The sequence below is a fragment of the Amphiura filiformis genome, unplaced genomic scaffold (genome assembly GCF_039555335.1).
Source record: "Amphiura filiformis unplaced genomic scaffold, Afil_fr2py scaffold_594, whole genome shotgun sequence".
In the NCBI taxonomy this organism is placed as follows: Eukaryota; Metazoa; Echinodermata; class Ophiuroidea; order Amphilepidida; family Amphiuridae; genus Amphiura; species Amphiura filiformis.
This window is the reverse complement of record NW_027306058.1, coordinates 246,108-261,081: the sequence shown is the minus strand read 5'-3', so window position 1 is coordinate 261,081 and position 14,974 is coordinate 246,108. Positions and strand designations below refer to the sequence as shown.

The window sequence follows — 14,974 nt, the reverse complement described above, 5'->3', positions numbered from 1 at the left end:
GGGATGGGGTATGAACGTTCGGACAGTATTTATTGTAGGACATTAGAGCATATCAGACATATCGAATTGTATTCTGAATACGAAGAATGTCCTTCTGATATCAAATAATTTAGATTTTTGAAATTTGCAATGTAATACACATTTTATGGCAAATGATTAAAAATTGATATTTTTGATATTTAACAGTACTCGAAGTAAACTTTATAAATCTGATGATTTATACTTAATGTATGTAGGTGGGATGAAAAGCCGACGATCAATTAAAAATTTTGACCTTTCGTATTGAAGATATGGATTTTCTTCCCAAAACACCAAAAACAAATTAGGTCTTTTTGGGAAAAAAATCCATATCTTCAATATGAAAGGTCAAAATTTTCAACTGATCGTCGTCTTTTCCTCCCAGCTACATGCACTTTAAGAATACATCATTAGATTTATAAAATTTTCTTCGAGGACTGTAATAGGCCTATATCAAAAATGTGAAAAATATCCAATTTTAATAATTTATCATAAAATTTGTATTATACCGTTAATTTCACAAAATGAAAATTATTTGATATCAGAAAGACATTCTTCGTATTCAGAATGCAATTCGATATGTCTGATGTGCTCTCATGTCCCACAAAAATACTGTCGAAACGCTCAAAACGCTCATTCCATATCCCTTAAATATAATTTACATATCCAAAGAGTTTATCAATGTGATGAGTTTGACATGATTTTGAAATAAAAATGAAATCTTTGTACCGCATACAGATTTTTGACCTACCTTCTTAAACTCAGGATGAACTGCTTATGTCCAATAGGTTTTTTTATTATTGAAAAAAAAAAAAAAATCCCTAAACTGCTCTTTGCATATCGGTAATATTAATAATCTATCTCGGCTTCCTTTATACAGGTGACCAGAATGCATCTGATGCAGATTTCATAGATGTAATATGCAAAACTGAGCTTACAACTGATGACCTCATAAATGTCTTAACACATCTTGGCATGAGTGAGAGGGATGTTAAGAAAGCCAAACGGGATCATCTTGAAACGGGAGAGAAGGATGTTGAGAATGGCGAACAGAGTATTGCTCCTCAATTATTTATACTTGCTGATCGTGCATTAAGAGAATGGCGAGATCGCGAGCAGAGTGATGGAAGGTTAGCCACGAGGAAATCAATCATTGCTATTTTAAGGGGAGCTAATTTAGTCACAGCGGAGAGGTTGCTAACAGAACTATGGGGTATTCAGATGTAGCCAGGTTTCCTGAACGAGGGGGGCGCAACCTGTAAATGTATCGACGGAAATATTTTGTGAATTGTTGACCCCTTGTAGGCCTACTGACTGTAGGCCTACATGTTAACTCTGAACATACGTAATAAAAGCATTATGATACAAAGATATTAGTTTTAATATGTAGGCTAATTGGTACGATTAGAAAACTTGCAAACAGATTGCATAGCTTAACATAGCTGGACACGGTCTTTTCAGTCTGGCAAGGATTTTGCATGGCCGATACCTATTCAAACCTATCCTTTTACACAGTAAATCAAACGGCAACATAGGCCTATATTCAGTCATTTCTTTTTGCGACGTGACCTTTGGAAGGCCACATGTCACAGGGGAAGTTGCCCAAAGGTGTCAAAATTCTCCAAAAATGTCCGAAATTTTGCAACATTTTTTTAATGTTACGTAAAGTTCCCCAAAAGTGTGTGAGGTTGCTGACCTATTTGCGCTGCATTGGAAAATTTTGACAATTTCATAGAATCCGCGCTCACTTTACGCAGCTTGCGCGGGAGTTGAAGCAATTTTGAGTAATTTTGAAAACTTTTGAGCATCTTTTCAGCAACTTTAAGCAATTTTGAGAAAATGTTAAGCAATTTTGTGAAATTTTGAATAACTTTACGCGATTTTGAGAAACTTAAAAAGCAACTTTGTGCAACTTACCGCAATTTCGAGGAAGTTTTAAGCAAGTTTGTGAAACTTTGAATAACTTTATACTATTTTGACAATTCTGGACCAATTTGGGCAACTTCCCTGTGACATAGGGCCTATTTTAACTTAAGAACTTTTGCATCAAATCATTATTTTAGTTTTTTTTTTTTTTTTAAAGAAGAAAATCACATGTTCCATGTTCAAAGAAATATTTTTGGAAAAAATCCGTTGCTTAGAGTTTACACACTTTTCGAGAAAAACGTGATTTTGTGGAACATTATCCCATAGAAGCGCGTGTTATAGACAAATTTGTAATTAATATTTCATAAGAATGGAATGACCAATAGCGTTGCCAATCACGGACTAGTTGGGCGTTACCATGGTCATTGTTATAAACGAAAATGACATTGACCCCAAAACTCACAAAATCGGTCAGTACACACTTTCCAATTTCCTTATTCAAAAAAAAAAAAAACATTTTTTTATTGCCAAAAATGTTGATTTTATCAATTGCGGCATAAAAATGGGACTTTCGTTTTTTGGGTTTTTTTGTTTCTTTTTTTCTTTAACGTTCCGGAAATAGAGAATATCTTGATTGATTATCGATTATCAATTATTGATTATCGATTATCGATTATCAATCATCGATTATCGATTATTGATTGACATGACATCCCTCCTCCCAGTAGACCCTTCGTAAGGGATCGAATTGACGTGTTTGAAAATCATTTCCGCATGATTTTGAATGAGAAAAATTGAGATTATCTTGATTGATAATCGATAATCGATTATTGATTTTTAATTGACGGGACAACCACCCACCACCACCCCCCCCACCAACCACCCCCACCCGGAATAGACCTTTCGTAAAGAGGCGACCCGACGGGTTTGCAAATCACTGCCCCCCATCATTTTAATAGGGATAACCATCAAAATTTCATGTTGACCCTATTGCTACAAAAGATTGTTTTCTGAGTAGAACTAATCAACAGAAGTATTTTGGTGGTTAAATGGTCAAAATCGGTCAAAAACTTTTCGAATTATGAATTATCAAAGTTTCCCATTCTGACCGGTCATTGGAACGAAATAAAATGACAAGGTCCAAAAATAGCAGTTGGGAGCAAAATTGGCATAAGCATATATTTACCTTTATATATTTCTTTATTTTAACATATATGCAAACATGAAACAAGCATATTGTGAAAGTATCAAAGGGGTTTCTTATGAAATGGCACTTAATTAGTCACTGGCATAACTTATTTTTTCAAACCAAGGCATTGAAATCATGCATTTAGAGGACATTTGCCAAAAATCATCCAAGATAGCCAATATGGCACAAAATCAAAATTGCACTAAGTAGGTGAACTTTTTTTTCACAACCAAGAATTTCAATGTTATTGGGTTTAATATGACCAATTAGTAGGTGTATGTAAACAAAATCTTAAGTTTTGAAGGTCATTGACTCATTCACAACAATAGAGATTATCCTCATCATGCTCATGTGTATTCCTGTAGTATTCCTCATTCAAACCAAAGTAGCACTCAATACATTATGAGTATCTTTGTTCAAACCAATTCAATGCTTGACCTCGGAGTTACCTGCATGACTATCGCGGGCTATTTTGAAACAGTTATGGTTGCACATTCAGGTACTTCTTTTGAAAGTCCTAAACAAGGTATAGCCAGCAGCAAGTTGTAGATGTTATAGGCCTAAATATAAGAAAACGTTTAGGGTTAAGATCAGGTAAACAATACATCGAATGAGCACGAAACTTCACATTTATGTTCAGAAAGGTGTCTTCTTAACATGATTTGAAAGGAATATAAAAATTCCAAAGGGAAGCTGGTGATTTAATTTGTAACTCGAGATCTACTTGTTCAATTTTTAACCTTTTTACAGAGGGTATGATAGAGGTATTACTGGCAACTCTGCCAAATTACAGCTCAGTAGGCCACGTTTTTCACCTGATCTTACTGATTTGAATATTTTGTGCCATTCTTGAGCAGTGCTAAACTCAGCCACTGGCAATTAAGCGCACTGTGGCGATGGACCAATTTTGACTCGCACTTACAGAAAAACAAAATAAGTTATGTTGCTGTAATTTGCAAGATAGTTACAAAATATAATTGGCAGTAACTTCCCAAATTTTACAGAAAAATATTGAAAAATAAAAGAATGAGATCAATTTAGAAATGTATGTGCAAGCAGTGCACAGTTGAGCTCCCTGCATGTCTATGGGAGTGTTCTAATCAAGTTGATGGTTCATTGGTCATCCCTAATTTTAATCTTTTTTGAAAAGTAGACCTAATCTTGATTGATTAAGTATTGACTGAATATTGATCGATTAGGGCCTATCGATAAGCCATCAGTAAGCCCTCGAGTACCCCCCCCCGCCACACATACACACCCACATATACAGAGAGATAGAGAGATCACAGGTTAACAGGCTGCCTTGCTCATAACAACGTGAATGATATAATGCGTACTATGTTAACAGTCTATTTTCACGTGTTTTATAAATTGGAGATGTTTACGTTCTAATTATTTCATATAAAATAAAAGTAAGTTTATTTGAACTTTTCATGAAATCAACCTTTGAGGCCACATGTCACAGGGGAAGTTGCCCAAAGGTGTCAAAATTCTCCAAAAATGTCCGAAATTTTGCAACATTTTTTAATGTTACGTAAAGTTCCCCAAAAGTGTGTGAGGTTGCTGACCTATTTGCGCTGCATTGGAAATTTTTTGACAATTTCATAGAATCCGCGCTCACTTTACGCAGCTTGCGCGGGAGTTGAAGCAATTTTGAGTAATTTTGAAAACTTTTGAGCATCTTTTCAGCAACTTTAAGCAATTTTGAGAAAATGTTAAGCAATTTTGTGAAATTTTGAATAACTTTACGCGATTTTGAGAAACTTAAAAGCAACTTTGTGCAACTTACCGCAATTTCGAGGAAGTTTTAAGCAAGTTTGTGAAACTTTGAATAACTTTATACTATTTTGACAATTCTGGACCAATTTGGGCAACTTCCCCTGTGACATAGGGCCTATTTTAACTTAAGAACTTTTGCATCAAATCGTTATTTTAGTTTTTTTTTTTTTTTAAAGAAGAAAATCACATGTTCCATGTTCAAAGAAATATTTTTGGAAAAAATCCGTTGCTTAGAGTTTACACACTTTTCGAGAAAAACGTGATTTTGTGGAACATTATCCCATAGAAGCGCGTGTTATAGACAAATTTGTAATTAATATTTCATAAGAATGGAATGACCAATAGCGTTGCTAATCACGGACTAGTTGGGCGTTACCATGGTCATTGTTATAAACGAAAATGACATTGACCCCAAAACTCACAAAATCGGTCAGTACACACTTTCCAATTTCCTTATTCAGAACAAAAAAAAAAAAATTATTGCCCCAAAATGTTGATTTTATCAATTGCGGCATAAAAATGGGACTTTCGTTTTTTTGGTTTTTTTGTTTCTTTTTTTTCTTTAACGTTCCGGAAATAGAGAATATCTTGATTGATTATCGATTATCAATTATTGATTATCGATTATCGATTATCAATCATCGATTATCGATTATTGATTGACACGACATCCCTCCCTCCCAGTAGACCCTTCGTAAGGGATCGAATTGACGTGTTTGAAAATCATTTCCGCATGATTTTGAATGAGAAAAATTGAGATTGTCTTGATTGATAATCGATAATCGATTATTGATTTTTAATTGACGGGACAACCACCACCACCACCCCCCAACCAACCACCCCACCCGGAATAGACCTTTCGTAAAGAGGCGACCCGACGGGTTTGCAAATCACTGCCCCCATCATTTTAATCTTTTTGAAAAGTAGACCTAATCTTGATTGATTAAGTATTGACTGAATATTGATCGATTAGGGCCTATCGATAAGCCATCAGTAAGCCCTCGAGTCCCCCCCCCCGCCACACATACACACCCACATATACAGAGAGATAGAGAGATCACAGGTTAACAGGCTGCCTTGCTCATAACAACGTGAATGATATAATGCGTACTATGTTAACAGTCTATTTTCACGTGTTTTATAAATTGGAGATGTTTACGTTCTAATTATTTCATATAAAATAAAAGTAAGTTTATTTGAACTTTTCATGAAATCAACCTTTGAGGCCACATGTCACAGGGGAAGTTGCCCAAAGGTGTCAAAATTCTCCAAAATGTCCGAAATTTTGCAACATTTTTTAATGTTACGTAAAGTTCCCCAAAAGTGTGTGAGGTTGCTGACCTATTTGCGCTGCATTGGAAAATTTTTGACAATTTCATAGAATCCGCGCTCACTTTACGCAGCTTGCGCGGGAGTTGAAGCAATTTTGAGTAATTTTGAAAACTTTTGAGCATCTTTTTCAGCAACTTTAAGCAATTTTGAGAAAATGTTAAGCAATTTTGTGAAATTTTGAATAACTTTACGCGATTTTGAGAAACTTAAAAAGCAACTTTGTGCAACTTACCGCAATTTCGAGGAAGTTTTAAGCAAGTTTGTGAAACTTTGAATAACTTTATACTATTTTGACAATTCTGGACCAATTTGGGCAACTTCCCCTGTGACATAGGGCCTTTTGGATGCCTTTGTACATTTGCAGTTATTTGTCAATGTACTTCGGTTATATTTATAAATGCGCTTTTATAAATACGCTTGTGACCACCTCCGCGCTGCCATAACAGCTTGTATATAGATAGTAAGTCTCGAAGTGACCTACATAGCGGGTGGTCTTCCTATACATTTGAATGCAAAGGCGGAATAACACGAGACTATAATTAAAGACAAAGATAAAGACAATTTATCGCGTCTGACGTCACCTGTCAATCAAACTCGAGCACGGTTTGTTTACAAAGTGTCGTGATGATGACTTGCTGAACGCGGATTTATAACCGGGCGCCGTATTGTTAATTTTGCACCTTTCGACATGCAAACCATCTCAAAAGTTAGGTCTTTATAGTAGGAAACTTTCTTTGGTGAATGCACCATGTCCACAATGCCTAGAAAAGCTGCTTTTTGCCTTGTAAAAGTACGAAATTTTTCGCCATTTGCTGCTATTCCTTTTCTCCGATCAGCACCAGATAGATCGGCCTTCCTTTTACGCGCTGATTAACCTGTGTAAACCAATCAAGGATCGTAATTGACAGTGACATCAGACGCGATAAATTGCATTTATCTCTGTCTTTAATTATATTGTGCAGCAAAATTGTCCATTTTGTTCAACTTTGTGATTATATTGTGAACGTTTCCGTCGTTGAATATTTTTTCCGTCGTTAAATACTTACAAAATGTTGTTTTTGATAACATATTACAAATTCGGAATTGCAACATGCGTAATAATTTTGCAATTCAATTAATACTTAAATTTGATGATATTTATCAGCACGTGCGTATTTATAAAATCGCTTTTATAAATATAAAGTACACTGAATTGTTTGGCTTATAATATAGGTCTATTTGCTAACTTTTCATTAATGTCATATATTGGTAGACATTTTCTTCCAGTACCGTGCTTTTAGTGGAGTACACTATGTTTTTAATACACTTCTTTTTGATACATGCACACTTTATAATTATCGAATCATCAGAAGAGATATTGGCCGGTCAATCAGCGCAAAGATCTTTTTCTAAAGGCTGTGGGTTAGAATCCCAGTCGAGCATCCAGGTCTGTATATTTTATCTAATTATTTTGAACACCGATTTTTGATGGTTTTCTTGTACATATAGTGTCCAGTAATGTGCCTGTTCCATATTAAGCCAGTATACCAGTAATTTTGACATAATAATAAGTGCTCTTGCATGTTATTTCATGTATTATTCTCCTACCAAAACAGTTTCTTTGTTATCTCCGAATGAATCGTTAGAGTCACTTGAATAAGAAGCATAATTGAAACTGCGGTCAAATGAGGGAATTTGCGATATTTATGTACATTTCTAACAATTAAATGTTTGAGATAAAGATTTATGTAGATAATACATGTAGCCTATAGACCTGTAACACTGTTTATGAAACGCGCTCATTTAAGACCACGGTGACACTGGACTATGACTCACAGTATGTGTAATAGCGTTAGCCTAGTAGACTAAATGGCTTGTTAGACGATATGGTTTATAGATCAAATTGGTATTAGACCAAATGGCTATTAGACTTATTGGCTATTAGACTTATTGGCTACAGACCAAATGGGTATTAGACTAAATGGTTGTTAGACTAAATGGTTTTAGACTTATTGGTTATTAGACCAAATGGTTATCGGACCAAATGGTAATCGGACCAAATGGAGTGATATTGAAACAATTGACAATGTTGATGATGCTGTAAATATGTGGAATTCGATGTTATTTGATGTTGTAAACTGTCATTTACCTAAAAAGACCAAGCGTGTTAAATCAACTCCATCGCCTTGGTTATGTAGGGAAATAAAGCAGTGTATGCATCATAGGGATAGCCTCCATCGTATTGCAACTCGTTCTAATAGTGTGAGTGATTGGAAAGCCTATAAACTTGTTCGTATCAAGTTACTAGTAACATGTGAAGATCTTAAAGATAAACCTGTTCTTAATATACCATGTATTTCATATGATTTTGTTGACAAAGAAATTCGCTCCATGAGCATTAAAAAGGCTGCAGGTCTGGATGATGTCAGTTGCAAGATCCTAAAACTGGCTCGTCCAGTCACTGTAAAACGTTTAACCTATATAATGAATCTTTCTTTGTCAAAGGGGATTTTTCCTACTTTGTGGAAAGAAACCAAAGTGATCCCTTTACATAAAGGAGGTGATCTTTGGTAACACCAATAATTACAGGCCAATTTCCATCCTACCTGTAATAAGTAAGATCATTGAGAGGGCTATGCATAATCATGTTTAGTCTTTTTTTTTAAATCGAAATGGTATCTTAAATGTTCATCAATCAGGATTTCCTCCTGGTCATTCTACCGAGACTGTTCTTGTTGACATGGTTGACGATTGGCTTACAAGCATCAACAGCGGTAAAATGAATGGTGTTGCCTTTATCGACCTTAGAAAAGCATTCGACACCGTAAATCATGATATTTTGCTTAGAAAGCTCCATTATATTGGAGCATCTGAAGATACAGTTAAATGGTTCGCATCGTATTTATCTTGTAGAAAGCAAAGAGTAACTTAAGGGTATTGTCTGATTCACTAGAAATAAAAGTTGGTGTTCCCCAGGGCAGTATATTGGGCCCATTATTATTTTTGATTTTTATCAATGATATGCCAAATGTAGTATTACATGGGAAAATATCTATGTACGCAGACGATACCACTCTGTCTGTCAGTGGTACTGATACTGATAGGCATGGTTAAATGTTAACAAATTGTTTCTTAATACTGACAAGACAAATGTTATGCTTATTGGTAGTGAGCCTAAGTTACGTGATAAATGCTCTGCGTTTTCAGTTTCCATTGATGATTGTCAACTTGTAAGAGTTCATAGTGCCAAATGTCTTGGTGTAAAGATTGAGTCTAAATTACTTTGGCACGATCATGTTAATTCAGTCTTACAGAAGTTATTTTGTAAAATAGGACTTTTGAGACGTCTTAAAACATTTCTTGACGTTCGCACTCTTAATGTGTTATATAAGGCTCTTATCCAACCGCAGTTCGAAAGCATAATGTTAACACCAGACAAACTGCGTCCAATTTATTGGCTCTTCCGCCTTGCACAAATGGTTATGACACTGGATACTTTAAATCATCTTTTTCGTACAGTGGGGGTTGAGGTTTGGAATAAGCTGAGTAATGATGTAAGAAGTTCAACAAATGTGCGGACTTTCAAGCAGATTCAAGTCTTAAAATTTGAGCATGTACTTGTTAATGATGGGTTTTTATATTACTTTGAAAATTATATACATTTCTGTATTTTAATTTTGTATCTGATAGTTGTATATTTTATATAAATTGCATGTTGATAATTGTTGCCTTTTAATGTTATGTAAATGTATTGCAGGGCCCCATGTTAGACCAGCTATTAGCAGAATTGGGCTACCCTGGATAAATATGAGTAAAATAAAATAAATAACTAGACTTAGCTGTGGTCTAAGACCACGAACACAGCCGTGTTGTGACCCCTTAATGACCTTTGACCCCAAAATATATGAAAACCCCATAGACATTGGCTAATGTCAATGTATATGTGCACGTGGCATCACTTTGCCATGTTATTTGTGGCAGAAGGGGCATTTTGAAGGTTTTTTTGTCTCAGACCGGAAGTGACCCCTTAATGACCTTTTACCCCAAATACAAAAAATACCACGTATACACTGAGTAACATCAATTCATGTGTGAATGTACCGTCTCTGTGCTATATTTTTCTTGGCTGATAAAGTTTTTTGAAGTTATTTCGTTTTATACCGGAAGTGAACCCTTAATGACCTTTGACCCCAAATATGTGTACACCCCATAGACACTGGGTAATAACAATGCATGTGTGTAAGTGGCATCACTGTCCTACGTAATTTGTGGGAGAAGATGCATTTTAAAGATATTTCGATTTATACCGGAAGTGACCCCTTAATGACCTTTGACCCCAAATCTGTGTACACCCCATAGACACTAGGTAATAACAATGCATGTGTACAAGTGGCGTCACTGTCCTACATAATCTGTGGAAGAAGATGCATTTTAAAGGTATTTCGTATTATACCGGAAGTGACCCCTTAATGAGATTTGACCCCAAATAAAAAAAAAAATACCACATATACATTGGGTGACTGAAGATCATATGTGAACATACCGTTACTGTCCCATGTTTTACTTAGCTAATAAAATTTTTTGAAGGTTTTTCGTTTTATACCGGAAGAGACCACTTAATGAACTTTGACCCCAAATCTGTGTACACCACATAGACACTCGGTAATAACAATTCATGTGTGCAAGTGGCGTCACTGTCATACGTAAGTTGTGGGAGAAGATGCATTTTTAGTTGAAATCACGTTTTTGACCCCTATGACCTCTGCGTGACCTTTGACCCCACAAGTTTCATGTGACATGTAGGGGCACGGTTAATGATCATTGTGACCAAGTTAGGTCAAAATCGATGTAAGCGTGTGAGTGCTAGAGCAAATGTAATGGTTGACAGAAAGAAGAAGAAAGAAAGAACTAGACTTAGCTGTGGTCTAAGACCACAAACACAGCCGTGTTGTGACCCCTTAATGACCCTTGACCCCAAAATATATGAAAACCCCATTGGCTAATGTCAATGTATGTGTGCACGTGGCATAACTTTGCCATGTTATTTTTGGCAGAAGGGGCATTTTGAAGGGTTTTTTTGTCTCAGACCGGAAGTGACCCCTTAATGGCCTTTTACCCCAAATAAAAAAATACAACGTATACACTGAGTAACATCAATTCATGTGTGAATGTACCGTTTCTGTGCTATATTTTTCTTGGCTGATAAAGTTTTTAGAAGTTATTTCATTTTATACCGGAAGTGACCCCTTAATGACCTTTGACCCCAAATCTGTGTACACCCCATAGACAATGGGAAATAACAATGCATGTGTGCAAGTGGCATCACTGTCCTACGTAATTTGTGGGAGAAGATGCATTTTAAAGGTATTTCGTTTTATACCGGAAATGACCCCTTAATGACCTTTGACCCCCAATAAAAAAATACCATATATACATTGGGTAAACACAATTCATATGTGAACATACCATCACTCTCCTATGTTTTTCATAGCTAATAAAAATTTTTGAATTTATTTCGTTTTATACCGGAAGTGACCCCTTAATGACCTTTGACCCCAAATCTGTGTACACCCCATAGACACTGGGTAATAACAATGCATGTGTGCAAGTGGCATCACTGCCCTACGTAATTTGTGGGAGAAGATGCATTTTAAAGGTATTTGGTTTTATACCGGAAATGACCCCTTAATGACCTTTGACCCCAAATAAAAAAATACCATATATACATTGGGTAAACACAATTTATATGTGAACATACCATCACTCTCCTATGTTTTTCATAGCTAATAAAAATTTTTGAATTTATTTCGTTTTATACCGGAAGTGACCCCTTAATGACCTTTGCCCCCAAATCTGTGTACACCCCATAGACACTGGGTAATAACAATGCATGTGTGCAAATGGCATCACTGACCTACGTAATTTGTGGAAGAAGATGTATTTTAAAGGTATTTCGTTTTATACCGGAAATGACCCCTTAATGACCTTTGACCCCAAATAAAAAAAATATCATATATACATTGGGTAAACACAATTCATGTGTGAACATACCACCACTCTCCTATGTTTTTCTTAGCTAATAAAAAAAATTGAAGGTATTTCGTTTCATACCGGAAGTGACCCCTTAATGACCTTTGACCCCAAATCTGTGTACACCACATAGACACTGGTTAATAACAATCCATGTGTGCATTTTTAGTTGAAATCACGTTTTTGACCCCTGCGTGACCTTTGACCCCACAAGTTTCATGTGACATGTAGGGGCACGGTCAATGATCATTGTGACCAAGTTAGGTCAAAATCGATGTAAGCGTGTGAGTGCTAGAGCAAATGTAATGGTTGACAGAAGAAGAAAGAAGAACCTGTAAGAAAAAAGACACAGCCGTGACTAACGTCACGGCTGTGTAAAGAAGAACCTGTAAGAAAAAAGACTAACGTCACGGCTGTGTAAATAACACTTGTGCATTTATTTTGTTGATGTGTTAAGGTTACCCCTATTTGGGGTGAATGATGATTTTTAATCAATAGGCCAGAATTCCTTTCCCGGGAATGGGCTATATGCGCACATAATACGAACTTAATGTAGTTTTTATCCCCTTCCTCTCCCCGTGTGATGTGAGAGACATATCTCATACTCTCACCCCCCCCTTCCACCTCTCCCCTCCCTCCCTCCCTCCCTCCCTCACTCCCTCCCTCCCTCCCCCTCTCTCTCCCTCCCCTCTCTCTTCCCCAATTAAAAAACAAACAAACAAAGAAACAAACAAAACCCAACAACAAAGAAGCAACCAAGATAAATTGAAATTACACATCAATATATATAAAAAAATTTCAAAGACAATTATTACTATTATTATTTTCTGTTTCTTTAAAAAAAAAATTATTCGTATGCCAATCAACAACAAAATTGGAATGTTCCATTTAAAATCCATACCACTCCTGTGGAATATTTTGGAAATATCTTCCACAAGGTGAGTGTGAATTTCAAATGGAATGAGTACATTAGGCACCTCTATATGAATTTCATACACCCTCTGAGAAAAGATTCAACCTGGATCTTCCGCAAAGGGAGAATGAGTTTCAAATGGAGTTGCTAATGTGTTAATTCCATTTGAAATTCATACTCCCACTGTGGAAGATATTTCCAAAATCTTCCACAGGAGTAATGTGGATTTTAAATGGAATAGCCCATTGGAACAAAACAACAAAATTGAGGTCTACTGATCTGCTAGGGAGCACTGAAAGCACAAAAGAGCACTGCCACCACAAGCGCTCCCAACTCGCCCCAACTCTACAACATCAATACAAGATATAATCATCATGATCTATGATAAAGTGAGACTTTAGTTGAGATTTGAAAGCAGACTTGCTATAGGTGAGTTAGGAGTCTCTGATATCGGATGAAATAGCAGACCACGAAACTGTTAATGGATCGGGTCATTTAAAAGAACCACTTTACAGCCGGAATTTTTATAAGTTACACAGCTGAAGTTGTGAAAGGGTTGAAAGATACAATATTATGGCATAAACAAGAATATATTTGTTTGGTCTTTATTCCTTAAATTGACTGAAGACATCTGTGTTAGGATTGACTGATTGTTTACTTTAAAAAAGTTAAAGTTTCATGTCTAGTATTAACACACCACCTGGAAAAAATTAAACATGGCATTAGTGAGACATGAAGAATCAAAGAAATAAATGAATAAAGTTTTGAGTCTGTCCTCATATGATTGATCCCCACACGTTGACGAAGAATTGACCTATAGTTTGATTAGCTCGTAATCGGTGGGCCTTATAGCATCGCGGATTAATATCAATATATTTTATTTATAGAATTGTCTTGTGACATGTCGCCAGAAGCATCACGAATCATTAATTCAAGTCCTATACTTTGTTTAATATAAAACAAGAAATGTCTTTAAAAAAGACAATGCCTCAAGAGATACCAGCGGGCATCATTTGTTATTAGCTTACAAGAGATACTTGAAAAGCCATCTTGCAATGGTAATAATTCTGATGTATTTAATGCAGGAATACCTGCATGCCGGGTGGTAGTCCGAATAGTCATTCCCAAAACAAAATATTCATTTACTGACATGATCGATGGACCCTGCATTTTTCAATACATTGATGCTGTAGCCTTCGTACTGAGTGAAGAAGGCTACACACAAGGAAACTAGGCTATAATCACGTATCATGTGCCCCGGATGCGTATAGATAACTCCCAACTTGTGAGTTGTGACCACAGAAATAGCTTAATAACTGTGTAGGAAATACAATAAAATTGAAATTTGGACACCAGAAACTTCAGGTTGAAAGTCAAAAAGTGTCAGTTGGTACACCTTTATACAGAAGTTATCATACAGTGATAGTAGGTTTTTTCAAATAAAATCTCTTTTCTTTAAAATTGATTGCTGTGCTGAAAAACGTTGCATAATGGGTACTTGCCTTTTTGTACAGTAATTCATTGTAAGGTACCGTCAATGATGGTCACAGAATTTGGAAAAATACATTTGCCCATAACTTTGCTAATTTTTTTTCCCTACAGACATGGTTGACCCTCATTTTTTAAGTTAAATAATCACCTTTCTAAACAAAACAATTTCAATGTGAAAAATTCTACTTGCAGGGTTGTCATCAGGACCAAAAAAAGTACTAAAAAGGCTACTTGGAAATTTGATGATCATACCTAGCATGGAGGACAGGCCTAGGCGAAAAAACCCTTTTTTTCTAATAATTTCTCCGCAAGCGTCATTTATGTCGACAAATTGTTCGCAAATCCGCAGCAGGGTAGCAAATATACCATATGTCATT

General features: G+C 35.9%; 1 protein-coding gene across 1 annotated transcript in view; it reads left to right on the top strand.

Moving 5' to 3' along the window:
* Positions 1-1,259, top strand: part of LOC140145703 (uncharacterized) — a 28,276-nt gene extending 27,017 nt beyond the window's left edge. The window contains exon 6 of the mRNA XM_072167385.1: positions 899-1,259. Coding sequence (XP_072023486.1) covers positions 899-1,245 — 347 coding nt within the window. The 3' untranslated portion in view covers positions 1,246-1,259. The remainder of the gene's footprint in view (positions 1-898) is intronic.
* Positions 1,260-14,974: the final 13,715 nt, after the last annotated feature.